Source organism: Salmo salar, chromosome 09 (assembly GCF_965601325.2).
Source record: "Salmo salar chromosome 09, fSalSal1, whole genome shotgun sequence".
Taxonomy (NCBI): Eukaryota; Metazoa; Chordata; class Actinopteri; order Salmoniformes; family Salmonidae; genus Salmo; species Salmo salar.
This window is the reverse complement of record NC_138299.1, coordinates 119,628,751-119,656,485: the sequence shown is the minus strand read 5'-3', so window position 1 is coordinate 119,656,485 and position 27,735 is coordinate 119,628,751. Positions and strand designations below refer to the sequence as shown.

At 42.9% G+C, this 27,735-nt stretch overlaps 1 protein-coding gene across 1 annotated transcript; it reads right to left on the bottom strand.

The window, feature by feature from the left end:
• Nucleotides 1-77: 77 nt before the first annotated feature.
• LOC106612496 (CLPTM1 regulator of GABA type A receptor forward trafficking) lies at nucleotides 78-27,214 on the bottom strand. Its single transcript, XM_014213684.3, has 15 exons — nucleotides 27,061-27,214; nucleotides 18,785-18,912; nucleotides 15,557-15,680; nucleotides 15,075-15,233; nucleotides 14,865-14,982; nucleotides 14,669-14,754; nucleotides 14,441-14,561; nucleotides 14,032-14,276; nucleotides 13,783-13,876; nucleotides 13,533-13,660; nucleotides 12,467-12,529; nucleotides 12,282-12,377; nucleotides 12,041-12,176; nucleotides 11,445-11,612; nucleotides 78-917 (listed from the first exon to the last, which is right to left on the bottom strand). Exons 1-15 carry the CDS (start codon nucleotides 27,175-27,177, stop codon nucleotides 718-720), a joined length of 1,983 nt encoding a protein of 660 aa, XP_014069159.2. The 5' UTR covers nucleotides 27,178-27,214; the 3' UTR covers nucleotides 78-717.
• Between the last annotated feature and the right edge of the window lie 521 nt (nucleotides 27,215-27,735).

Sequence of the window (27,735 nt, the reverse complement as noted above, 5' to 3'; positions counted from 1 at the left end):
ACGAGTATTAACATTACAAGCTGAGATTCTGTAGTTTCAGAACATACTAAATAAATTCAAATGACTGAAAACAGAAATCAAGTCAATAATATTAATATATTTATATTAATACCTACAAGGCTGTTTTTTTGTTCAAGTTTGGAACATCGACCATTTGTTTAAAAATGGAGGGTAGTCTGACTTTCGTGGGTAGTGTTGGACAGGTCGTCCATCTTGGTTCCCTTCACGTCACCCTTGGCTCTGGACCCTTCCAGTTTCTTCCAGCACTACTCACCAATTTCCAGTTACCCCACCATGACACACTGTGTTCACACATGGAATGAAAAATTTAAATAAAATAAAAAAATCACAAGAAATCCATAAATGGCGCAAAGATCTGAAAATACGGAGATATGTACTGCGACCTTCCACCCTCAACTGGGCCTCCCACATTCACAACCTTGCTTTCAAACCATTACTGTTACCCATTGAAAAAGATAAAGATTACAGTACATCACGTTTCACTTCACTTGAACTGCAAAAAAAAATAGTGAGTCTACATTAATTACGATTTGCTGCAGATCCCCCACACAAAGAAGAGAGTTAAACAGAAATATGTAGCGGTGTCCATGACAGAATACAATGACTCCTTTTTCCTGGCAAATGACATTTCACTCTGCCTGGTTTCCACAGGTCCGCTTCGCCCCAAGAGCGAGAAAGGCGGATAGGTTGGTCATGTTAATCGTTCTTCTTCTCCTCCTCTGCTTTTTCAGTTATGGCGGCGACCTCCCCTGTGGCGGTGACCTCCCCCTGTGCTGTGCTGTCCTTGTTAGGATCCACTCCAGTGGGTTCCGCTCCACTGGTGCCAAATTCGTTCATCCGGTTGGGATCCACCCTGTAGATCCAGCGCTGGTACAGGTAGACAAAGAATACTACATCTGTGGGAGGGAAACATAAGAGTTATTACAGGGAACTTACAGTGTAATGTTCACCAAAACCCATGGTTCGGTAAGTATTAAGTTAAAACAGTTAAAACTGTCCAGATCTGGAATGACAAATGTTTCACTTGTCTCCAGGGGTGTTTTGACTCTACTATGTGGGAGGTATTTGAGGACAGCAGCTCTGATCTTGATGAACTCACATGTTGTTTTAGACTAATGTAAACTTCTGTGCTGAGTCAGTTGTGCCTACTAAAACCTGTAAAATCTGCCCTAACAATAAGCCTTGAGTATCAAAACATCTAAAATCCCTACTTGATAGGAAGAAGGCAGCTTATGCTGAGGGTGATAGACAGGCTTTAAGAGATGTACAGCGTGAGATCAAAAGACAGATACTGGTGGACAAGGGAGGCATACAAGGGTGGAGAGGACCCTCTACTCAGGAAACGCAAGGGTGGCCTGGCAAGGGATTAAATCCATGGCTAGTGCCCCCCACATACAGTGAGGGAAAAAAGTATTTGATCCCCTGCTGATTTTGTACGTTTGCCCACTGACAAAGAAATGATCAGTCTATAATTTTAATGGTAGCTTTATTTGAACAGAAATCATTTTAGACCCAAACCACCCCTTGTACCCGGACTTTGAACTACTCCCTTCTGGGCGCAGGTATAGGGCACCCCCTCAGCAGGAAAAACAGAACAAGACAATCATTTGTGCCAGATGTGATATCCCTCCTCAATAGCTCAGGCTAATGTTCCTATTGACTCAGTGAGGCCAGCATGCTAGTATTTACAACAACAAAAAACATGTACATGACACTGCAACAACATTTCCCCACGGGGACAATAAAGTCAGTAAGTATGGTGGTTTTGGGGTGACAGTTCGGTATCGGTACAGCGGGAAAATGAACTGCCAAAAGTTACTGTAGCAACATTTTTGGTCATTTAAGAAAATACAAAGTGTTGGAATTCCTGATTCCATGTATGATAATGAGTCATATAATGGCTGATGAGAGCACACATCAGGAGTACCAACAATTACTCAACAACACTAAAATAAAGTGCAATATGCGTGTGAAATCAATATGTAATCATGGCTCAGACATTGTACATTACGGACACCTTCCTAATATTCAGTTGACACCCCATGTGTCAATTGTCTCAAGGCTTGAGAATCCTTAACCTGTCCCTTTCATCTACACCAGGGATGAGCCCGCAGAATTATTTTGTAGGCCGGTGGACCAACTCAGCCTGGGTCTCAACTTAGTGTTGAGAGTTAGAATAATAGAATACACAAGCAGCAATTAAAACATGTGGTTGTGCATCAACTCACTCAATTAGTTCATGTCAGCACAAAAAATATTAGATTGTTTAGTTAGTCTTGTGGCCAGCTATCTAAACTTGTAGTAAGCATGTTTTGAATTACCGACCAGGGTGAGGCACATTGATCATGAGGGATCATATTAAAAAACTGCAAGCATTTGCCTCCACCCTATGGCAAAATGTGTAGAACTGCAGGAAATTTACTTTAACAATATATTTTTTTATCCTTTAACTTTTTAAGGTATAGGGGGCAGTATTTTCATTTTCGGATGAAAAGCGTACCCAGAGTAAACTGCCTAAAACTCGGGCCCAGAGTCGTAGATTTGGATAGAAAACACTGAAGTTTCTAAAACTGTTTGAATGATGTCTGTGAGTATAACAGCCTTTAGAAATGTGTTTCATCCTTCTCCTGTTACTGGGCAGAAAAATAGGAGCTCAGTCAATGAGTGGACTGCCTGGGACCAGTGAGTTGTTTACTGCGCAGGCACGTTTGGCGTGCCGCTCCTTCTTTTTCCTCTGGAATGAATACGCTATTGTCCGGTAGGAATATTATCGACGTTTTATGTTAAAAAGACCCTAAGGATTGATTGTAAACAACGTTTGACATGTTTCTACGAACGGTAATGGAACTATTTGACTGTGTCTGGATTTACGCTCGCGCGTTATGCCTTTGGATAGTGATCTGAACGCACTAACAAAACGGAGGTATTTGGACATAAATATGGAGTATTCTGAACAAAAACAACATTTCTTGTGGAAGTAGGAGTCCTGGGAGTGCATTCTGACGAAGATCAGCAAAGGTAAGAGAATATTTATAATACTAATTCTGAGTTTAGTTGATCCCAGAACTTGGCGGGTATCTGTATAGCTTGCTTTGATGGCCTGAGCTATGTACTCAGAATATTGAAAAATGTGCTTTCTCCGTAAAGCCATTTTAAAATCTGACACAGCGGTTGCATTAAGGAGAAGTATATCTATCTATAATTCTTTCAATAACTGTTGTAAATTTTATCAACGTTTATGATGAGTATTTTTATAAATTCATGTGCTCATTCACCGGAGGTTTTGGTGGGAATACATTTTCTGAACATCACGTGCCAATGTAAAATGGGGTTTTTGGATATAAATATGAACTTTATCGAGCAAAACATACATGTATTGTGTAACATGAAGTCCTATGAGTGCCATCTGATGAAGATCAAAGGTTAGTGAATATTTTAGCTGTATTTTTAGTTTTTGTGATGCATGTCCTTGCTTGGAAAATGGCTGTGTGGTTTTTCTTGTGAAGTTTGTCCTAACAATCTAATTTTATGCTTTTGCCGTAAAGCCTTTTTGAAATCGGACAATGTGGTTAGATAAACTTCTCGTTAATCTTTAAAATGGTGTAAAATAGTTGATTGTTTGAGAAAATGAAATTGAGATTTTTGCTGTTTTGTATTTCTTGAATAGTGTGGGACGCTAGCCCAGAATAGTGTGGCAGGTGGGACGCTAGCCCAGAGAAGTTAATTAGCTCTGTAGGTGTGGAGATCCATCTGCATCAGGGATGGGCAACTCCAGTCCTCTGGGGCCTGATTGGTCTCATACTTTTGCCCCAGCTAACACACCTGACTCCAACAATCAACTAATCATGATCTTCTGTTTAGAATGCAATTACTTTAATCAGCCGTGTCTGCTAGGGATGGAGAAAAGTGTGAGACCACTCTGGCCCCCGAGGACTGGAGTTGCCCATCACTGATCTGTAGTAAGCTCAACACATGGTGCATTGGCCAATTCATTGACGTCGACTTTAGCTTGCTTAGATAGAGCGGGTCCTACCCATTTGCTGAAATGAGTGCGAGGGTTCCAGTTTCATAGTGTCTCGAGCACTTTCATGAGGTGCTGAAACCCCATATTCTCAACCACCGAGAATGGGCGGATATCCACGGCAATAAACATGCTAAAGACAAATCAGAAAGTTTGTCTTTAACCCTGCTTCATAGTATAACTTATTTTGAACAAAAGCCACAAATAAGTGAGTCACTCAGCCCTATGCTGAAAAATAGAGCTGTCCATGGTTCTGAAACAATCTTCAGTGACCATTGAATTGTCGCCTTTCCCTATATGTTGCTTTGTGCAGAATAGCGCAAATTGAGGAAACACCAACTTAATTACACTGAACAAAAAAATAAAACGCAACATATGAAGTGTTGGTCCCATGTTTCATGAGCTGAAATAAAAGATCCCAGAAATGTTCCATATGCACTTAAAGCTTATTTCTCAATATTGTTAACATTTGTTTACATCTCTGTTAGTGAGCATTTCTCCTTTGCCAAGATAATCCATGCACCTCACAGGTATGGCATATCAAGAAGCTGATTAAACAGCATGATCATTACACAGGTGTAGCTTGTGCTGAGGACAATAAAAGGCCACTAAAATGTTCATTTTTGTCACAACACAATGCCACAGATGTCTCAAGTCAAGGGAGCGTGCAATTGGCATGTTGATTGCAGGAATGTCCACCAGAGCTGTTGCGAAGTAGCTTAAATGTTCATTTCTCTACCATAAGACGCCTCCAACGTCGTTTTAGAGAAATCGGCAGTACGTCCAACGGGCCTCACAACCGCAGACGTCTGTCAACGTTGTGAACAGAGTGCCCCATGGTGGCGGTAGGGTTGTGGTATGGGTAGGCATAAGCTACGGACAACGAACAATTACATTTTATCGAGGGCAATTTCAATGCACAGAGTTATCGTGAGGGGGGGGGAGATCAGGCTGTTGATCAACTCAATGCGAAGGCGATGTGTTGCGCTGCATGAGACAGTATCTGGCGTGACTGGTTTTCTGATCTACGCCCATACCTTTTTATTAAGGTCTCTGTCAGTCATTTGAATTCCATAGATTAGGGCCTAATGAATTTATTTAAAACTCACAGATTTCCATGCATGACCTGTAACTCCAGTAAAATCTTTGAAATTGTTGCGTTTATATTTTTGTTCAGTATAAATAGATCTATTATCAACAGCCTAACTGTTAAACGTGCCTGTCTTTATAAATCATCCAAATACACACACAAAAGCTTGTAGACACCCTTCAAATGAGTGGATTCGGCCATTTCATCCACACCTGTCAGGTGTATAAAATTGAGCACACAGCCATGCAATCTACGTAGACAAATTGGCAGTAGAATGGCCTTACTGAAGAGCTCAGTGACTTTCAACGTGGCACCGTCATAGGATGCCACCTTTCCAACAAGTCAGTTTGTCAAATTTCTGCCCTGCTGGAGCTGCCCCGGTCAACTGTAAGCGCGGTTGTGAAATGGAAACATCTAGGAGCAACAATGGCTCAGCCTCAAAGGGGCTCACAAGCTCACAGAATGGGACCGCCGAGTGCTGTAGCGCGTAGAAATGGTGTCCTCGGTTGCAACACTCACTACCGAGTTCCAAACTGCCTCTGGAAGCAACGTCAGCACAAGAACTGTTCGTTGGGGGCTTCATGAAATGGGTTTCCATGGCTGAGCAACCGCACACAAGCTTAAGATCACCATGCGCAATACCAAGTGTCGGCTGGAGTGATGTAAAGCTCGCCGCCATTGGACTCGGGAGCAGTGGAAACGCGTTCTCTGGAGTGATGACAGACAAATCTGGGTTTGGCGGATGCTAGGAGAACGCTGCCTGAACAATGCTTAGCGCCAACTGTAAAGTTTGGTGGAGGATGGGGCTGTTTTTCATGGTTCAGGCAAGGCCTCTTAGTTCCAGTGAAGGGAAATCTTAATGCTACAGAATACAATGACATTCAAGACGATTATGTGCTTCCAACTTGTGGCAACAGTTTGGGGAAGGCCCTTTACCGTTTCAGCATGACAACGCCCCCGTGCACAAAGCGAGGTGCATACAGAAATGGTTTGTCGAGATCGGTGTGGAAGAACTTGACTGGCCTGCACAGAGCCCTGACCTCAACCCCAATGAACACCTTTGGGATGAATTGGAAAGCTGACTGCAAGCTAGTCCTAATCACCCAGCAAGTCCCCGCAGCAATGTTCCAACATCTAATGGAAACCCTTCCCAGAAGTGTGGAGGCTGTTACAGAAGCAAAGGGGGGACCAAGTCCATATTAAAACGCCCATGATTTTGGAATGAGATGTTGAACGAGCAGGTGTCTACATACTTTTGGTCATGTAGTGCATGTCTACAGGAATAAGACAGATCCTGCTTCTGTTGCCTGTTTGAGAGTTTACTTAGTCTGACTCCGTGAGTACCAAGTATCACACAACTGCAAAATGTCGGATAAATGTTGGGTAAAGCGAGAAGTATGTTTTTAAAATCTTTGCTATGCTTTAAAAAAAGGCTTTACAAAATGTTTGTTAGAACAGATTCTCTGGTATCACTTAGTGTTGTTTACACGGTTCCAAACAGGCAGAAAAAGGATCGCAATCCAACACCATCTGTTTGTCACACGTATTATGCAAGCAGCTCTCACTTCTCTACACTCCTTTCTCTTCATCTCCTTATTGTTATTACAATTATGATCCTCATTATAATAAGTCATGTCATTATATGGCTTCTTATCGCTATAGCCTTGTATAACCACCACTGAGCTGTAGGCCTAAGAGTGCGTCCTGTTTAGTCTTAATATCGCAACTTGCTATGCATGAAGCCTCTCCAGTCTTAAGAGTTCCAACTAGTCGTTGACAGATTTATATACACTGCTCAAAAAAATAAAGGGAACACTTAAACAACACAATGTAACTCCAAGTCAATCACACTTCTGTGAAATCAAACTGTCCACTTAGGAAGCAACACTGATTGACAATAGATTTCACATGCTGTTGTGCAAATGGAATAGACAACAGGTGGAAATTATAGGCAACTAGCAAGACACCCCCAATAAAGGAGTTGTTCTGCAGGTGGTGACCACAGACCACTTCTCAGTTCCTATGCTTCCTGGCTGATGTTTTGGTCACTTTTGAATGCTGGCGGTGCTTTCACTCTAGTGGTAGCATGAGACGGAGTCTACAACCCACACAAGTGGCTCAGGTAGTGCAGCTCATCCAGGATGGCACATCAATGCGAGCTGTGGCAAGAAGGTTTGCTGTGTCTGTCAGTGTAGTGTCCAGAGCATGGAGATGCAACCAGGAGACAGGCCAGTACATCAGGAGACGTGGAGGATGCCGTAGGAGGGCAACAACCCAGCAGCAGGACCGCTACCTCCGCCTTTGTGCAAGGAGGAGCAATGCCAGAGCCCTGCAAAATGACCTCCAGCAGGCCACAAATGTGCATGTGTCTGCTCAAACGGTCAGAAACAGACTCCATGAGGGTGGTATGAGGGCCCGACGTCCACAGGTGGGGGTTGTGCTTACAGCCCAACACCGTGCAGGACGTTTGGCATTTTCCAGAGAACAGCAAGATTGGCAAATTCGCCACTGGCGCCCTGTGCTCTTCACAGATGAAAGCAGGTTCACGCTGAGCACATGTGACAGACGTGACAGAGTCTGGAGATGCCGTGGAGAACGTTCTGCTGCCTGCAACATCCTCCAGCATGACCGGTTTGGCGGTGGGTCAGTCATGGTGTGGGGTGGCATTTCTTTGGGGGGCCGCACAGCCCACCATGTGCTCGCCAGAGGTAGCCTGACTGCCATTAGGTACCGAGATGAGATCCTCAGACCCCTTGTGAGACCATATGCTGGTGCGGTTGGCCCTGGGTTCCTCCTAATGCAAGACAATGCTAGACCTCATGTGGCTGGAGTGTGTCAGCAGTTCCTGCAAGAGGAAGGCATTGATGCTATGGACTGGCCCGCCCGTTCCCCAGACCTGAATCCAATTGAGCACATCTGGGACATCATGTCTCGCTCCATCCACCAACGCCACAGACTGTCCAGGAGTTGGCGGATGCTTTAGTCCAGGTCTGGGAGGAGATCCCTCAGGAGACCATCCGCCACCTCATTAGGAGCATGTCCAAGCGTTGTAGGGAGGTCATACAGGCACGTGGAGGCCACACACACACACTACTGAGCCTCATTTTGACTTGTTTTAAGGACATTACATCAAAGTTGGATCAGCCTGTAGTGTGGTTTTCCACTTTAATTTTGAGTGTGACTCCAAATCCAGACCTCCATGGGTTGATAAATTGGATTTCCATAGATTATTTGTGTGTCATTGTGTTGTCAGCACATTCAACTATGTAAAGAAAAAAGTATTTAATAAGATTATTTCATTCATTCAGATCTAGGATGTGTTATTTTAGTGTTCCCTTTATTTTTTTGAGCAGTATATATATATATATATATATATATATACATATATATATATATATATATATATATATATATATACATATACATATACATACATACACACACAGTGCCTTGCTAAAGTATTCGGCCCCCTTGAACTTTTCGACCTTTTGCCACATTTCAGGCTTCAAACATAAAGATATAAAACTGTATTTTTTTGTGAAGAATCAACAACAAGTGGGACACAATCATGAAGTGGAACGAAATTTATTGGATATTTCAAACTTTTTTAACAAATAAAAAACTGCAAAATTGGCCGTGCAAAATTATTCAGCCCCTTTACTTTCAGTGCAGCAAACTCTCTCCAGAAGTTCAGTGAGGATCTCTGAATGATCCAATGTTGACCTAAATGACTAATGATGATAAATAGAATCCACCTGTGTGTAATCAAGTCTCCGTATAAATGCACCTGCTCTGTGATAGTCTCAGAGGTCCGTTTAAAGCGCAGAGAGCATCATGAAGAACAAGGAACACACCAGGCAGGTCCGAGATACTGTTGTGGAGAAGTTTAAAGCCGGATTTGGATACAAAACGATTTCCCAAGCTTTAAACATCCCAAGGAGCACTGTGCAAGCGATAATATTGAAATGGAAGGAGTATCAGACCACTGCAAATCTACGAAGACCCGGCCGTCCCTCTAAACTTTCAGCTCATACAAGGAGAAGACTGATCAGAGATGCAGCCAAGAGGCCCATGATCACTCTGGATGAACTGCAGAGATCTACAGCTGAGGTGGGAGACTCTGTCCATAGGACAACAATCAGTCGTATACTGCACAAATCTGGCCTTTATGTAAGAGTGGCAAGAAGAAAGCCATTTCTTAAAGATATCCATAAAAAGTGTCGTTTAAAGTTTGCCACTAGCCACCTGGGAGACACACCAAACATGTGGAAGAAGGTGCTCTGGTCAGATGAAACCAAAATCGAACTTTTTGGCAACAATGCAAAACGTTATGTTTGGCGTAAAAGCAACACAGCTCATCACCCTGAACACACCATCCCCACTGCCAAACATGGTGGTGGCAGCATCATGGTTTGGCCCTGCTTTTCCTCAGCAGGGGCAGGGAAGATGGTTAAAATTGATGGGAAGATGGATGGAGCCAAATACAGGACCATTCTGGAAGAAAACCTGATGGAGTCTGCAAAAGACCTGAGACTGGGACGGAGATTTGTCTTCCAACAAGACAATGATCCAAAACATAAAGCAAAATCTACAATGGAATGGTTCACAAATAAACATATCCAGGTGTTAGAATGGCCAAGTCAAAGTCCAGACCTGAATCCAATCGAGAATCTGTGGAAAGAACTGAAAACTGCTGTTCACAAACGCTCTCCATCCAACCTCACTGAGCTCGAGCTGTTTTGCAAGGAGGAATGGGCAAAAATGTCAGTCTCTCGATGTGCAAAACTGATAGAGACATACCCCAAGCGACTTACAGCTGTAATCGCAGCAAAAGGTGGCGCTACAAAGTATTAACTTAAGGGGGCTGAATAATTTTGCACGCCCAATTTCAGTTTTTTATTTGTTAAAAAAGTTAGAAATATCCAATACATTTCGTTCCACTTCATGATTGTGTCCCACTTGTTGTTGATTCTTCACAAAAAATTACAGTTTTATATCTTTATTTTTGAAGCCTGAAATGTGGCAAAAGGTCAAAGTTCAAGGGGGCCGAAAACTTTCGCAAGGCACTGTGTATATATACACACACACACATATACACACACATTTATAAATATATATAAATAAATAAAAAGTAACCTTTATTTAACTCATTCTTAGTTACAATGACGGCCTACAGGAGACCCCATAAGCTGTCCTAACAGTTAAGTGTTCTAATTCTCAGAGTAATACAACTCTGAAAGCTTAACCAAGTTTATTCTTCCCAGAGGATCAATACAGCTGCACTAGACATGTTTCCACCACCACAAGCATATATACTCCAAGTTAGGCACTCCTCCTTCTCTCCAATCCTTACATCATGGTTCGACAGGGAGATGAAGTAATAGGGTAATAAACCATTTCTCCCTTAAGGAATTGGAATGGAAAAGGCGCAACGCTCGCTCACCACTAAAACTTTAGTTTCACTAAACAGGTTTAAAAGATTGACGTTTCGGCCTTCAATGGCCTTCTTCAGAATAATCACAAAGTGAATGGACAAGTTCATATTAAGGCATGGGGAAGACAATTACGGAGAAATCATCAGCTCGTGGTGATGAGACACGTGGTAGACCATACAGGTTGGAACTAAGGGTTTGGGGTACTACGGTCAATGTCTCCACCTAGTGATGAAATACAGAAGTGGAACCAGTAAAAAAAAAAAAACTATTGGAAAACAAGGCAAGCTTTTTTCAACTATAGTAGGTGTAATTGATATACAACCATCACTATATAATGCATGTTGAACATGTTGGGTATATAAACTCAACTCTCTTTGTGTTGAACGAAATTGTCAGACCAAAAAAATACAACAGTTCACCTGACACAAGAAATGTCTAACTCAATATCACCAGACCTGATTTTCCCTGACCTCAACCCCCTCAATTATAATCCAGATAATCAAAACAACAAAACTTAATATCCAATAGAAAGTAGTATACGTTATTGGTTCATCAACATCTTTGTGTTTTCGTTAATAAAAATAATTATAAAGAGACTAGACGTGCTCAAAAACGCCCTCTGGTGTTTTAAATGAGTATTAACTGCAAGCGCTGCGACTCACCGTTCACTATACTGCAGTATGATTTCAAGTGAGGAACAACTGTAGTCGTTAACGGAACAGCCTGAACATGTTAGTTTTCAGCTCAGATGTACTCAACAACAAAAAAGTGTTTACTTTGTTCATATATTTTTGGGATGCATTCATTCAGGTCCGGAATGGGCTGTACTTAAGTCTATGAAATGTGTGTGTTTGGAGGGCAGTGAGTGACAACGCACCGTCTCTGAGACATCCTATCCTGTACATCATGGGCATCTTGATGACAAAGGCGAACAGGTCGTCGATGAAGGTGTTCAGTGCCTTGTAGGTGAGCATCCTCCATGGGAGGTGGGCCACAGACTTCATCTTATAGTTGATGAACAGCTGGGGCGTCATCGTGATGAAACCTGAGCCAAAATCACAAAGCAGACACGACGACGCATCAGATCAAAGAAACAATGAGCGTCGCACTTAGTCCTTCTCCGACAGTGTCACTTAGGGTAGAATATCACTTAGGATGTCAATTCATAACGAGACATTTAGGAGAGAATGTGTTAACAAGGACAGACTATCAATAATTATAGACTTATGGGTCAATAAGGCTAGACTATCTGCTTGGACAGACTGTCAATAGGGATCCGACTACGTAAATGAGGATCAAGACGGCATAGATTCTCACTTGTCGTGGACTGTGCAACTGATATTTAGCGATTTGATCATCACAGCATAGAAAAACAAAGGATGATTTTCCAAGACCAGAAAAATAGGAATTCCTTAAAATCTGGCAATTTTTATTTATAGTCACATTCCTGAACAATGACCACCAGTGACTCACCAAAGGTTAACAAGAAGCCATAGAGCATGCCCAGTACGAATGAGTACCAGCCTTTGTGCTCTTGGTACAACACACTGTAGACGGCATAGCACCCGAACAGTGGGTACAGCAGCCATGACAGGTACTTGAAAGCCATCTACGCAGAGGGAAGAGGACAGAACAAAAAACATCAGTACGAGATTGTCCATTCTAGTGGTCAATAAAAGCTATCGTATTGTGTGGCGTTGACACGTTTCCTTACGTCGTCGAAGACTTTGGTGGAGGACTGCACGTACGTTGACTTGTCTTTTATTGATAAGCGTGGGAGGATCCCGAACAATTTGTTTTCTCTGTCCAACTAAGGGGAAACCGACAAACAGATTAGCTAACAAACAGGGATTCATTTGTGCAACCAGAAAAAAGAGAAATACCTGTTCTCCATCTCACCTTGACGTCCATGACCTTGGTGATCTTCCAGAAGTCGATGAGCAGGCCGATGAACACGCTGACCTGGATGTTATGGGAACACGAGATGGGGATTAGAAAAGGGACCCCTCTGCTCTAGTACAATGATGAATGCCATGCGTACAGAGAGCCTGCCATGATGAATGCCATGCGTACAGAGAGCCTGCCATGATGAATGCCATGCGTACAGAGAGCCTGCCATGATGAATGCCATGCGTACAGAGAGCCTGCCATGATGAATGCCATGCGTACAGAGAGCCTGCCATGATGAATGCCATGCGTACAGAGAGCCTGCCATGATGAATGCCATGCGTACAGAGAGCCTGCCATGATGAATGCCATGCGTACAGAGAGCCTGCCATGATGAATGCCATGCGTACAGAGAGCCTGCCATGATGAATGCCATGCGTACAGAGAGCCTGCCATGATGAATGCCATGCGTACAGAGAGCCTGCCATGATGAATGCCATGCGTACAGAGAGCCTGCCATGATGAATGCCATGCGTACAGAGAGCCTGCCATGATGAATGCCATGCGTACAGAGAGCCTGCCATGATGAATGCCATGCGTACAGAGAGCCTGCCATGATGAATGCCATGCGTACAGAGCCGCCAGGGCGCGTCGGCCGCCATGATGAATGACATGCGTACAGAGCCTGCCATGATGAATGACATGCGTACAGAGAGCCTGCCATGATGAATGACATGCGTACAGAGCCTGCCATGATGAATGACATGCGTACAGAGCCTGCCATGATGAATGACATGCGTACAGAGCCTGCCATGATGAATGACATGCGTACAGAGAGCCTGCCATGATGAATGACATGCGTACAGAGCCTGCCATGATGAATGACATGCGTACAGAGCCTGCCATGATGAATGACATGCGTACAGAGAGCCTGCCATGATGAATGACATGCGTACAGAGCCTGCCATGATGAATGACATGCGTACAGAGCCTGCCATGATGAATGACATTAAAGGGTCTGGTGACAAGTCTTTATTTTAATCTTATATATATATAAATAAATAAAAACCCCACTGACCTGCACCACAAAGTTGGTCTCATTGTCCAGGATGTAGAGCAGCACCACCAGGGACTGGAACACCCCGAAGATGATGGAGCGCACAGAGAGACCCTCCATGGACTGCCTGCTGTTCCAGAATTGGATGTCTGACACACACACACACACACACACACACACACACACACACACCAGAATAGAAAGAACATTCAACCACACAAAATACATGTATAAGCAGTTAAGCTGTGGGGGGAAAAAGCACAGAGCTCACCATTCTTGAATGCCAGGAACTCAAAGATGCTGTGAACGATTGAGACCACAATGGTCACGCCCAGGAGGTAGGGATTGGTTTCCAGCAGGGCCACCTACAGAGACAACACAGTTCCTTAGCAACGGTTACCAGGGAAAAAACATGGAGTCCAGACTCCGGGACCAGTTTGATTCTAAGATGTGCTAAATTGGAGCAAAAACAAAACAAAAATGTACGCCCTGCCCCGGCCTATGACCTCTAACCCCTGACCTTGACAGAATCCTGGTCCTCGTCAGACTGCTCATAGGTGTCCTCTGGCAGGAAGTTCCATGGTGAGCGGGCATTCTGGGCAGCGTAGAGCTGCCAGCGCCACAGGGACAGCGGGCAGTAGAACAGGCGCAGAGGCAGCGACTGCAGGCTCTCATTGATGGGGTAGTAGTCTTTCTGCAGGTTCCAGTAGTCGTTGAAGTAGACGATAGGATAGTAGTCGCCGCTCACCGCGTCAAACTTCACATCTGTAGGGTTGGGGAGGTTAAAAATAATGGGTTGAGAAAATGAGACAGAATAGAGCAGTAACAAAAAAAAAGATATTTGTAAAGAAGCAGTAGATCTCAACCCTCCTAGTACATGCTCTGGTACGACCCACTGAGAAGCGTGAGAATAGGTGGGTAGAGCTTACGTTGGTCCAGTGGAGGGGGGACCGAGCCCTTGACCCAGGCTGTATGGTCATCCACCATGTTGATGGTGAGGTTGGGGTGCCAGTGGGAGATGATCTCCACTGGGCCGTGGCTCTCCGCTCGCTGGGGGGGGGGGGGGGGAGGAACGGCAGTCAGTCAATACTGTGCGGACTGGGTTTACTGACCGAAAATAAAAATAGGGTCTATGCATCATGGTAAACACAGCTGACCTTGATCATCTCCGGGTCGGTCTCGGTCTCCCCCGTCAGCAGGTTCTTAGTCTTCACGAACTTCCTGCGTTTGAACTTGTTCAGCACTGAAAGAGTCAAAAGAGGTAAACGTGAGTCAAACCACTGACATACTACTTTGAAAAGGTCATGCATGCACCAGAGTGTGGGGGGGGGGGGGGGGGGGTCAGATACTTACTTCGCGTGGCATGGACTGTCGCCAGCCGACGATACTGGCCCTTGCGTTTGGGGTCAGGGTGGAATCCAGTCTTCGTGAAATACACGTGGATGTAGAGGGAACCATTCATTTGCACCTTCTGTAGCACATAGGATCAGCGAAAAAGAGAGAGCGATTAGAAAACGGACATCCTACCTTCCCTTCTCCCTCTCCTACCCAGTCCCCCCTCACCTCTGGTATGTCCAGATCTATTGAGTGCTCATAGCAGCCGTCCCCCTCTTCTCCAGTGTTCCAGTCTCCGTAGACCAGGTCTCTATGGAACCAAAACAGGGACTGTGTGTCGTTGAAGTCAGAGAACACCTCGTCCTGGGAGATGTACACATACAGGTCCTGAGGGCAAAAAGAAAACAGGTTATCATTTATTCTTCATGTTATCCATTTCCATATTCTCCTATTGACTTGTTCTCAACCACTTTGGGTGGTTGTTTGCTGTGGCACAGCTTCTTTGTCCAGCAGTGTGAACTAATTACTGAGTGCAAGTCAACAAGCTAGCCAGGATCAATCTCATCAACGGAGACAAGTTGTGCACACAACTCACCCAAAGAACTACCACTGAGCGGCAGGCACAGATCAAAGGTCAACCAGGAAGTCAATACAGTCACATGACCTGGGGTTAATCGCTTATGCAGAACGGTGTGAAAAGGCTGGTGTACCATGAGGCTTTCCTTGGGGAAAAGGTTTCGGCTGGGTAAATGCGGTGCCCCAGCTGGGGTACTGGGGTCTGGTGTAGAGGACCCTCTGCGGAACCAGCTACTGATGGCCCAGATGACAAAGATCCTGTAGAGGACGAGGAAAGAGAAGAAGAAAGTCAAGTTAGTCCAATTGAAACCAATTAAACTTTTAGTCAAATGTGTAAAAGGTTTTTTTTCTAAGTGGGATGCTTGGAACCATAGAAATAGAATTACATTTCTATGATTGGGACCACCCAAATGACAATGTTAGGTAAGGGTAGGGTAGTCCCAACGATCCCACTTAGCATCTACCGTAAAGTATGTGTGTCTGAAACAAAGGTTGAGATAAAGACAAGTGTTTTTTTTATATACATCTTTAGCATCACATTCACATTTACGTCATTTAGCAGACGCTCTTATCCAGAGCGACTTACAGTAGTGAATGCATACATTTCATACAATTTCATACATTTTTTATCTGTGCTGGCCCCCCGTGGGAATCGAACCCACAACCCTGGTGTTGCAAACACCATGCTCTACCAACTGAGCTACAGGGAAGGCATCAGATGTTGGAGACAATTGATTACAGTTCCTTGGTGTCCACGTCACCAACTATCATGGTCAAAACACACTAAGACAGTCATGAAGAGGGCACGACAATGCCTCCCCCACCCCACCTGAGACTGAAAAGATTTGGCATGGGTCCCCAGATCCTCAAAACGTTCCACAGCTGCACCATCGAGTGCATCCTGACCGGTTGCATCACCGCCTGGTATGGGAACTGCTCGGAATCCAACCGTAAGGCACTACAGAGGGTAATGCGTACTAGAGGTCGACATGGCCGATTAATTAGGGTCAATTTCAAGTTTTCATAACAAATCGATAATCGGCATTTTGGGGCGCCGATTATGGCCAATTACATTGCCCACCACGAGTAGACTGCGTGGCAGGCTGACCACCTGTTACGTGAGTGCAGCAAGGAGCCAAGGTAAGTTGCTAGCTAGTATTAAACTTATCTTATATTAAAAAAAAAAAAAATCTTAACATAATCACTAGTTAACTACACATGGTTGATGATATTACTAGTTTAACTAGCTTGTCCTGCGTTGCAAATAATCAATGCGTGCCTGTTAATTTATCATCGAATCACAGCCTACTTCTCCAAACTGATGATGATTTCACAAGCGCATTCGCGGGAAAAAAAAGCACTGTCGTTGCACCAACGTACCGAACCATAAACAATACACAAGTATATATTTTTAAACCTGCATACTTAGTTAAGAAATGCATGTTAGCAGTCACTATTTACTCAGGAAATTGTGTCACTTCTCTTGCATTCTGTGCAAGCGGTCAGGGTATATGCAGCAGTTTTGGCCGCCTGGCTTGTTGCGAACTGTGTGAAGACCATTTCTTCCTAACAAAGACCATAATTAATTTACCAGAATTTTACATAATTATGACATAACATTGAAGGTTGTGCAATGTAACAGCAATATTTAGACTTACACCCTGACTACACCGCTCACGTCGCGTGCAAAATAAATTTAGGAATCGATATTAGAGATACTCTCAAAGATCAGCTATGAAAAAGCCAACTGACACTTACTCTTGTGTTACTGACTTGTTGCACCCTCGACAACTACTATGATTATTATTATTTGACAATGCTGGTCATTTATGAACATTTGAACATCTAGGCCATGTGCTGTTATAATCTCCACCCGTCACAGCCAGAAGAGGACTGGCCACCCCTCATAGCCTGGTTCCTCTCTAGGTTTCTTCCTAGGTTTTGGCCTTTCTAGGGAGTTTTTCCTAGCCACTGTGCTTCTACACCTGCATTGCTTGCTGTTTGGGGTTTTAGGCTGGGTTTCTGTACAGCACTTTGAGATATCAGCTGATGTAAGAAGGGCTATATAAATGTGATATTATTCAATTATTGCGCACGCCAACGAGCGTCTGCGTTGCCAAGGGCTAAAATAGAAGTCAGTTCTATTTCTGACGCAGATCGCGCTGCAAGTCCTGCCTCTCCCATCTCCTCATTGGCTTATAGAAGCAGGTACCCATGTGCCATCTCCTCATTGGTTATACCCACGTGGGTGACTGAAAGACGAACGAGGTCAGTGGCGGTAATGCACCTAATTTATGAAAGTTGGCAATCGCAATATAAAGTCCAGAGAAGAAAAGGCCTGGAAGGAGGAGAGATGACTAGAAACGATTCGGTTGACCGTTTTATGTGTAGATTCATTGGCAGAGTAGAGGACCTTATGCATTTCAGGTAAAATAACAACTCAATGTTTATATCCCAGGACAAATTAGCTAGCAACAGCAAGCTAGCTAGCTAAATTGCCATAAATGTTTAATGCTTTTCGACCTGTTCCCAAATTAATGTAATTGTTTTGATATTTTAACCTACGTGTCGTGATCGCGTTTGGTGTGGGGGGGGCAAAATACATTTTTGCACGATGGCGCACGGTTTGGGTTCCGCGTGCGCCATTGTGCTCCTTGGTTTCTGATGAAACCAAGATTGAACTCTTTGGCCTTAATGCCAACCGTCACATCTGGAGGAAACCTTGCACCATCCCTACGGTGAAGCATGGCGGTGGCAGCATCATGCAGTGTGATGTTTTTCAACGGCAGGGACTGGGAGATCAGTCAGGATCGAGGGAAAGATGAACGGAGCAAAGTACAGAGAGATCCTTGATGAAAACCTGCTCAGGACCTCATACTGGGGCAAAGGTTCACCTAACCACACAGACAACGCAGGAGTGGCTAGGGGGACAAGTCTCTGAATGTCCTTGAGTGGCCCAGCAAGAGCCCGGACTTGAACCCGATCAAACATCTCTGGAGTGACCTGAAAATAGCTGTGCAGCGACACTCCCCATCCAACCTGACAGTGCTTGAGCGGATCTGCAGAGAAGAATGTGAGAAACTCCCCAAATACAGTTGCGCCAAGCTTGTAGCATCATACCCAAGAAGACTCCAGGCTGTAATTGCTGCCAAAGGGGCTTCAAAGTACTGAGTAAAGGGGTCTGAATACCTGTGTAAATGTGATATTTCAGTTTTTGATTTCTCAGTATGGGGTATTGTGTGTAGATTGATGAGCGAAAAAAAAAAACGATTTAATCAATTTTAGAATAAGGCTGTAGCGTAACAAAATATGGAAAAAGTAAAAGGGTCTGAATACTTTCCATGCGCACATCTCTGACCCACCTGAAGAGGACTCCCTTTATGACCGACCATGCATTGGGTGGTGGAGCCGGCGGTTGCTGTGCAGGGTCCCCAGCAGCAGTCTGTACGGCCTGGCCATCCACGGCTGCAGCAGCTCCATTGCTGCTCACCTACACGCACACACACAAATCAGTAGTGATGCACCGATATGACATTTTTGGCCGATACCCAATATTTTCCTTGCCAAAAACAAAAACGATACAAATAACCAATATTTACAATTTTAGCGGTCTTTTAAGCAATCTAGTACAGTTAAATAGGCACTGCATCTCAGTGCAAGAGGTGTCACTAAAGTCAATGGTTCGAATCCAGGCAGTGTCCCATAGGGTGGCACACAATTGGCCCAGCTTAGTCCGGGCCGTCATCGTAAATAAGAATTTCTTCTTAACTGACTTGCCTACTTAGGTTACACAAAGTTATTTTGTTGGCATTTACTTATGACCCCATTACCAGTAAAACAATCAAAACATTTTTCACTTACTTGCTGTGCTGTTCCGTTGTTCAGTCATTTCAAAATGTTACGTGGCGTTATTACATCATGTACCTACGTTATATAGGTATGCACGGTAGCTTTGACATCGGTTAAACTAGACATCAGCCGATACCGATGCTGGCATTTTTAGCTAATATCGGCCGATTCCGATACGTTCACCGATATATCGTGCATCCCTATCAATCAGGGAATCCTAAGATTGGTTTCCATCCACTAGCGAAATATCCATCAAAAAGATATGCACAGGAGTGTTTCCATCAAACTGCCGTGTTACAGATTAAAAGCTGTGCGCGATGACATTAAAAAAAAAAAAAAAACACCTTTTCCACATTAGTTTTTTATTCAGTTCGTGGAAACTTAAGTTCAATGCAATTCCATCGCTCGTCACAAAAACTGTTTCTATCAATAGCAAGCTTGCCCAATCTTGTCTTGGTGCATGTTCTCTAGACAACACTGATAAAGTGGAATGTAGGGTGCAAAAATGTAAATAAAAAAAAAGCTATTTCAATAGCTATGCAAAAGATTTATGCGAATATTCTCTGCATTAAACAAAATGTGCCTTTTCCCACCAGAGACGTGTTTCCATCAAATTGACTAGTTGTACGTGATGACGTAGTGCACAACTTTCGTGCTTAAGTACCGTATAAAAAAATACAGAAGTTAAAATGGGTTTCCATCGCATTTTCAACTCTACCGATAGTTTAAATGTTGCGTTATATAGCAGAAGTGCCCACTCTGGTATTGGCGCGTGCGCATATATCTTACATGAGATGATTATGGACAAAGGATCTGTCCAATCAAAGCTACTGCAGATAAAACGTGATTTGATGTCATTCTGTGGCCAATGACCTTGAGCCTTCTTGGATGGGCACTTCTGATGTAACTATGGCAGCACGCAAGGGGTAAAAATTCTTGAGCTCACCCAATAGACTTGTCAGTGAAGTAGTGTCCCCATGAGTGAGAGAGAACACAGCCAACCACGGTGCAACGCTACGTATTTTCTGCTGGCTTGCCCCACCACCACAGAAAGCACTGAGCTAGATTGAAACACCTGCATTCTGGAAATGCCTTACTCAAGAAATGTTTGTATGCAGCTTTATGAACTCAATTATTATTATTTTTTACATTGTTAGCAAACTGATGTGACACGTATTAATGCCAAAATATATATTTTCTAACTAGGGTTGCACATTTTGGGGTATATTCAGAGGTGGAAACTTTCCGTGGGGATTAACAGGAATATATACAAATTAATACGATTTAAAAGTAGATGTTTTTTTGCATTGGATATATTTACCATATATGGAGACCGAGACATAAACCTTTTACCTTATTATAAGTAGACCATTGCAAATGATTAAATCCTTCCAATAGAAATCAAAAAACTGTTTAGTTACAAATGTAACTTTAATTGAATGAGTTGACTCTACAGATGGGATGATTTCACTGAACAACAAAAGAAAGGGAATATTGAATGATCCATCGCATCGCCCAAAAATGTTTTCAACATACAGTTGAAGTCTGAAGTTTACATACACCTTACAGGCTGACTACACCACTCGCGTCTCGTGCGGGAGCATTGCAAAATAAATGTATAAATCAATATTATTAAATTATTGCACCCACACTGCGCGCGCCAAAAACTGTCTGCGTTGCCAAGGGCTAAAATAGAAGTCAGTTCTATTTCTGACGCAGATCACGCTGCAAGTCCTGCCTCTCCCATCTCCTCATTGGTTTGTAGAAGCAGATACCCACGTGCCATCTCCTCATTGGTTATACCCACGTGGGTGACTGAAAGACGAACGAGGTCAGTGGCGGTAATGCACCTAATTTATGAAAGTTGCCAATCGCAATATAAAGTCCAGAGAAGAAAAAGCCTGGGAGGAGAGATGACTAGAAACGATTCGGTTGACCGTTTTATGTGTGGATTAATTGTTGGAGTAGAGGACCTTGTGCATCAGGTAAAATAACTACTCAATGTTTAGATCCCTGGACAAATTAGCTAGCAACAGCAAGCTAGCTAAAAAGGCCAAATTAGCTAGCGAGTGCAAGCTAGCTGGCTAAATTGCCATAAATGGTCAATGCTTTTCAACCTGTCCCCAAATTAATATAATTGGTTCAGTTTGTTTTGATATTTTAACCTACGTGTCGTGATCGCGTTTGGTGTGGAGGGACAAAATACATTTATACACGATGGCGCACAGTCGGTTTGGGTTCCGTGTTAGCCAAATACATCTAAATACAGTTTCACAATTCCTGACATTTAATCCTAGTAAAAATTCCCTGTCTTGGGTCAGTTAAGATCACCACTTTATTTTAAGAATGTGAAATGTCAGAATAATAGTTGAGTGATTTATTTCAGCTTTTATTTCTTTCATCACATTCCCAGTGGGTCAGAAGTTCACATACACTCAATTAGTATTTGGTTGCATTGCCTTTAAATTGTTTAACTTGGGTCAAACGTTTTGGGTAGCCTTCCACAAGCTTCCCACAATAAGTTGGGTGAATTTTGTCCCATTCCTCCTGACAGAGCTGGTGTAACTGAGTCATGTTTCTAGGCCTCCTTGCTCACGCACGCTTTTTCAGTTCTGCCCACACATTTTCTATAGGATTGAGGTCAGGGCTTTGTGATGGCCACTCCAATACCTTGACTTTGTTGTCCTTAAGCCATTTTGCCACAACTTTGGAAGTATGTTTGGGGTCATAGTCCATTTGGAAGACCCATTTGCGACCAAGTTTTAACTTCCTGACTGATGTCTTGAGATGTTGCTTCAATATATCCACATAATTTTCCATCCTCATGATGCCATTTATTTTGTGAAGTGCACCAGTCCCTCCTACAATCAAAATTCCCAGGCTTAACTTCCCATGGAAAGTTTCCCGGAAAGACCCTTTTTGCTACACTACTTCTAACCTAAAAATGTGGGTCTCAAAACAGGTGGGTCTCTGTCGCCACAGAGCTTCATACAGTCAAAATTCTATGGTCTACTATTTAACATGCAACTGCTGTAATGAAGCAGCTAATAAAACGTCATTTTAAACATTTGCCAAAACGCAATTCACGGGAATTTTATTTTAACAGGAGAGAAATGCTGATTAATGGCATGAGGAAGTCTCAAATATTTGCCTCCACGTTTCTATGGATGGATTTTCGCAAGGCTACTTTGAAGCAAGGTAAGACATGACTCATTATTTGAAGTAAAATGTTCAGGTTTGAAACAAATATACTACCGCAAACTCAAATTGCAAAGTGGTGAGTGACGCGCTGATTGCCTTCTTACAATTGACTAACGTTATAGCCTACGCACTCGAATGGGAGGCGTGCGTTAATTACGAGTTGAGATCGAGAAATAAAAATAGCTCCTTTTAAAATGGTGGCCATCAAAGTTAACAATTCTAGATGCAATCGCATGTTATTTGTTGCGCAATGACTAGGCTGACGAAAGCACGTTTCTCATCAGTACAGGCTTTTTGACAGGTGATCGGCTTTCCGCTCCTGTCAGACAACAAAATTCACCTATGTCTGGTGTATTTTGTTTTGTCGACTGTAGGACATTTTACCCAAAAGTTTCCAGTTTCCATGAACACTATAAGAAAAGATCGTTGATTTTCCAGCATCAGCTAAATTTTCCCTAAAGCGAGCAAGAGGAAAAAAATAAGACCCAAACGAGGGTGCGGGAAGTAGCACTTCGGGTTTATCCAGTCTGGCACTCATTTCAAGAGCCACCAATGAATTATGTGAGTCACTTATAAAGACAGTGATTTCCTGAGGTTTCTCAATGATTTACACTGTATTAATGTTCCACTGTAAGCCTACTATTAGGACCCCACGATGATGTAGCTTCTTTGATAGGTTTTGCTTACATGTCAAATCCTGTCTAATTAAGTTAAATGGTTTGGGGTGAGTGCAGCATGAAGGAAGCATTCCAGGCCAATCACGTGTCAGTCAGAAAGCCCAAGCAGGGGTGCATTTTCGCCCAGTGACACAAAAGACAAGCACACTCCAAGTCACAAGACAGGCCCCACTTTCTGAAAATCACATCTCCCCTCCATGTCACAAACACAAAAGGGATGGACAGCAAGCCTCTAAGAACAAACTGCACTGACAGTCAAAAAGGTTTCAGTCAACACAAGTGACCCCCATGGCCTAAGAGGCTGAAGCTACACAGTGCTGCATGAGTGTTTTTGCGTGAAGGCAGCAGTTGCCTTATGATGTTAACTGACTGGAATGATTCCATTATCTGTGGCAGATGCTCTGTTTTGTTCCGGAGGACACCCCAAGATTACACAGGATCCAACTGTGTTATTTCCCCAGTAAGAAGTAATCCTTACAACTCACATTGTCAACTGGGGCTAAAATTTTACCCACTACTAAATTCTGCCAATGGGACAGAGTAAAAGCGTTCAAAACAACCAATGGCTTTGCCTACTGCTATGAGAGGCAACACAGCCCTTATGTCAATCTTTCATGAAGGGAATCGGAAGACAGCTGCTGCCTTGGCTCCTGTAGCATTCCTCATTGGTGAGATGATTGGTCCTCTTATCACAGATACTGTCAAACTGGTTCCTATGAATGGGAGATACTTCTAGTTGATTATCCACTGCATTCACGAGTATCTGCACAAACAAGCCCTGAGGACCTTAGAGAACAGCACTCTGAAGGTTAGCATGGTAAGAGGGCCTCTAGTGGATGCGTTTGAAGTTGATTTAATAACTGAACACACCTGTCAAATCAGGAGGCTTGTTGAGACACAAAGACATTAGGCAGCCCCCCCCCCCCCCCTTTTTATTTTTACATGCGTAGTCTCGCAGTGGAAAGCAAATGTCACACGAACCAAAAATGAGTAATTGATCCGATCTGTTCAGAAGGGGATGACAGTCCCGTGGCATGCATGTGCACTGATGTTTGACCGAAGTAAACATTAGCTTGCTAACTGATGAGTAGTGACTAGCTTGCTAGCTAATAACTAAGCAGAATATCCAACCCGCTTGCTTACAGATGCACTAGGGTCGGACAGGCTTACCATGTAGTTTAGATTCTGGCGTCTCACTTGGAAAACATACCTCAATTCAGGGATGATAAATGCTTTGTACTCCGAATTGTCCCATTATCCAAACTGTTACAGGAGAAGATTGAATGACATAGTTAACAGTAGCCATTATGGAATGGCATGTCGCTTTGAACAACAAAGAAGCGGATTGGCTGACACTGCAATTCCAAAATGGCTGATATGGCTTGAGGATGAAAGAGTAGTGTTCCAGAAAAAGAGCCTGGTCTCAGACTAGACGTAACATAGTAATTGTAAATCCAGGACACCCAAATTAGTACATTTTACATTTGGTATGGTTACATAAGACAAACAAAAATTAAAGTAGGGTAGTTGGTTGGGCATTTAACACAAATGTCTAGTAACCCAAAGGTGGCAAGTTCAAATCTCATCACAGACAACCAAAGCATTTTTAGCAACTTAACTACTTTGCATGTTACCTAACTCTTTTAGCTAACCCTTCCAGAAAACTTCTCGGTGTAACAGTTTGAATAATGTGACAAATCGGAATACAACACATCTCATCCCTGGATTGAGGTATGTTTCCGGAGCCATATCTTGCGCCAGCTCCACGGTGTCTTAACCTCTATGGGCTAGGTGGGACGCTAGCGTGCCACCCGTGGTGCACTCCATCAACAGCAGGTGCATTTCAAGAGCGGCAAATTTGAATCCAAATAAATGTCAAAATTCAAATTTTTCAAACATACAACTATTTTACACCCTTTGAAAGATAAATATCTCCTTAATCTAACCACGTTTTACGATTTCAAAAAGGTTTTACGGCGAAAGCATAAATTTAGAGTATGTTAGGACAGTACATTTACAAGAGTTGTGTGTAATGTTTTGTCAATTCAAAGACAGGGTCACCAAAACCATAAAACCAGCTAAAATGATGCACTAACCTTTTACAATCTCCATCAGATGACACTCCTAGGACATTATGTTAGACAATGCATGCATTTTTAGTTCTATCAAGTTCATATTTATATCCAAAAACAGCGTTTTACTATGGCATTGATGTTGAGGGAATCGTTTCCCTCCAATAACCGGCAGTCAAGTCAGCGTCACAAATTAAATAATTAAAATTAGAAAACATTGGTAAAATATTATATTGTCATTTAAAGAATTATAGATTTACATCTCTTGAACGCAATCAACTTGCCAGATTTAAAAATAACCTTACTGGGAAATCACACTTTGCAATAATCTGAGCACTGCGCCCAGAAAAATACGCGTTGCGATACAGACTAGACGTCATGTTGGGGAGATCTAAAATCGAAAATACTATGTAAATAATCCATTACCTTTGATTCTCTTCATCAGATGTCACTTCCAGGTATCACAGGTCCATAACGAATGTAGTTTTGTTCAAAAAAGCTCATCATTTATGTCCAAAAATCTCCGTCTTGTTAGCACATGATCTAAGCCAGCCGGACTTCTCGTCATGAACGAGGGGAAAAAATATATTTACGTTCGTTCAAACATGTCAAACGTTGTATAGCATAAATCATTAGGGCCTTTTTTAACCATAACATGAATAATATTCAAGGTGGACGAATGCATACTCTTTTATAACGTATTGGAACGAGGGTACCCAACATGAACTCGCGCGCCAGGTGTCTAATGGGACATCATCGTTCCATGGCTCTTGTTCGGTCAGATCTCCCTCCAGAAGACTCAAAACACTTTGTAAAGGCTGGTGACATCTAGTGGAAGCAATAGGAAGTGCCAAAATATTCCTCAGCCCCTGTGTTTTTCAATGGGATAGGTTTAAAGGTAATACAACACATCAGGTATCCACTTCCTGTCAGAAAATGTCTCAGGGTTTTGCCTGCCAAATGAGTTCTGTTATACTCACAGACACCATTCAAACAGTTTTAGAAACTTTAGAGTGTTTTCTATCCATATATAATAAGTATATGCATATTCTAGTTACTGGGTAGGATTAGTAACCAGATTAAATCGGGTAAATTTTTTTATCCAGACGTGCAAATGCTGCCCCCTAGCCCTAACAGGTTAATCTACACATGAATCCTGTCTGACCCTAGTGCAGCTGTAAGCATGCGGGTCGGATCTGCTTGCTAGCTAATAAGATACGACATCCATAACTAAGTAGCTAACGAACCAAAATCTAGAAAACACAGATGTTCGATCATTCTCAGCGTCGGGCTGTGATTCGTTTAGCACTCAGTTGATAGTGATAGGCAGCAGACTAGCCTAGTCTATCAAGTAATAACTTTAGTCCATTGAAGGCGGCCGTGTGATTAAAAGTAAATGATTGACAAATGATTCTGCTAACGAACGTTGGCTAGCTACATAGGCTGACGAAATATCACTGCCAGTCTAACTAGCCACTCTTGTAGCTAACTAGCTAGGTTAAAACGGGCTAACCCAATCATCCACTGCCATGAGTCATGACGTGATCTGTTACCCCAAGTACCGACCTCATTATTTTGGTCAGAAATATGGTTGTCGACAGTTCTGTTGGCTTATCAGAAAATAACAACTAACTTGCAAGATGCTGTAACAAACACAACGTGAAAGGCAAGGGGGACGTTTTTAAACCGACCGGCATTGACAACGTCAAAAGCTCGCATGTGAAACGATCACACTTCAATAACAATGTCTGCAGTGCCACTCACTACTCGAGTTAGCCATATGCCGATATTGGTACGTTCACACATTGACCACAGTCATACAATTTAATTCATTTTTACCTCGCCGTTGGCTTGCGGAGAAGCTTCGGTCTCCTGCGACGCCATCTTCGCTGTCTCTGTCGCACACTGCTGGCAATGAAAACGCAGTTCTCGCGTGAGCTCAGATAGGTACATCATCAACGTGACTATTTCCAGCAGACCCCTCTTTTAAACAATAGAGGAGACAGCAGCTTGTTATATCTGCTACACTCTCTTTACTGTTATGTTCAGTGGTATGTTGTGCTTACTGTATTTGTGCCTGTTGTAACCCAGGGGTGTAAAGTACCTTTGTAAAAAATACTTTGAAGTACTACTTAAGTATTTTTTTTGTTGTATCTGCACCTTACTATGTATTTTGTTTTCCTACTTTTACTTCAGTACATTCCTAAAGAAAATTACTTGTTACACCCTGACACCCAAAAGTACTCGTTATGTTTTTACAGAAAAATTCAAAGTAAAATTCACCCACTTATCAAGAGAACATCCCTGGTTATCCATACTGCCACTGTTCTGGCAGACTCATTTAACACAAATGCTTCCTTTGTAAATTATGTCTGAGTGTTGGAGTGTGCCCCTGGCTATCCGTAAATAAATACAAACCAACAAAAATTGTCTGGTTTACTTAATATAAGGAAATTGAAATTATTTATACTTTTACTTCTGATACTTAAGTATATTTTAGCAATTCAATTGACT

What these genes read in the sequence shown, in the direction of transcription:
- LOC106612496 (XM_014213684.3), bottom strand. Translation starts at nt 27,177, where the DNA reads ATGATGTACCTATCTGAGCTCACGCGAGAACTGCGTTTTCATTGCCAG. An exon ending in AGGACCAGGATTCTGTCAAG is followed by an intron (nt 13,877 to 14,031) that starts GTCAGGGGTTAG and finishes TTGTCTCTGTAG; the next exon opens with GTGGCCCTGCTGGAAACCAA. An exon ending in CCACCAAAGTCTTCGACGAC is followed by an intron (nt 12,177 to 12,281) that starts GTAAGGAAACGT and finishes CCCTCTGCGTAG; the next exon opens with ATGGCTTTCAAGTACCTGTC.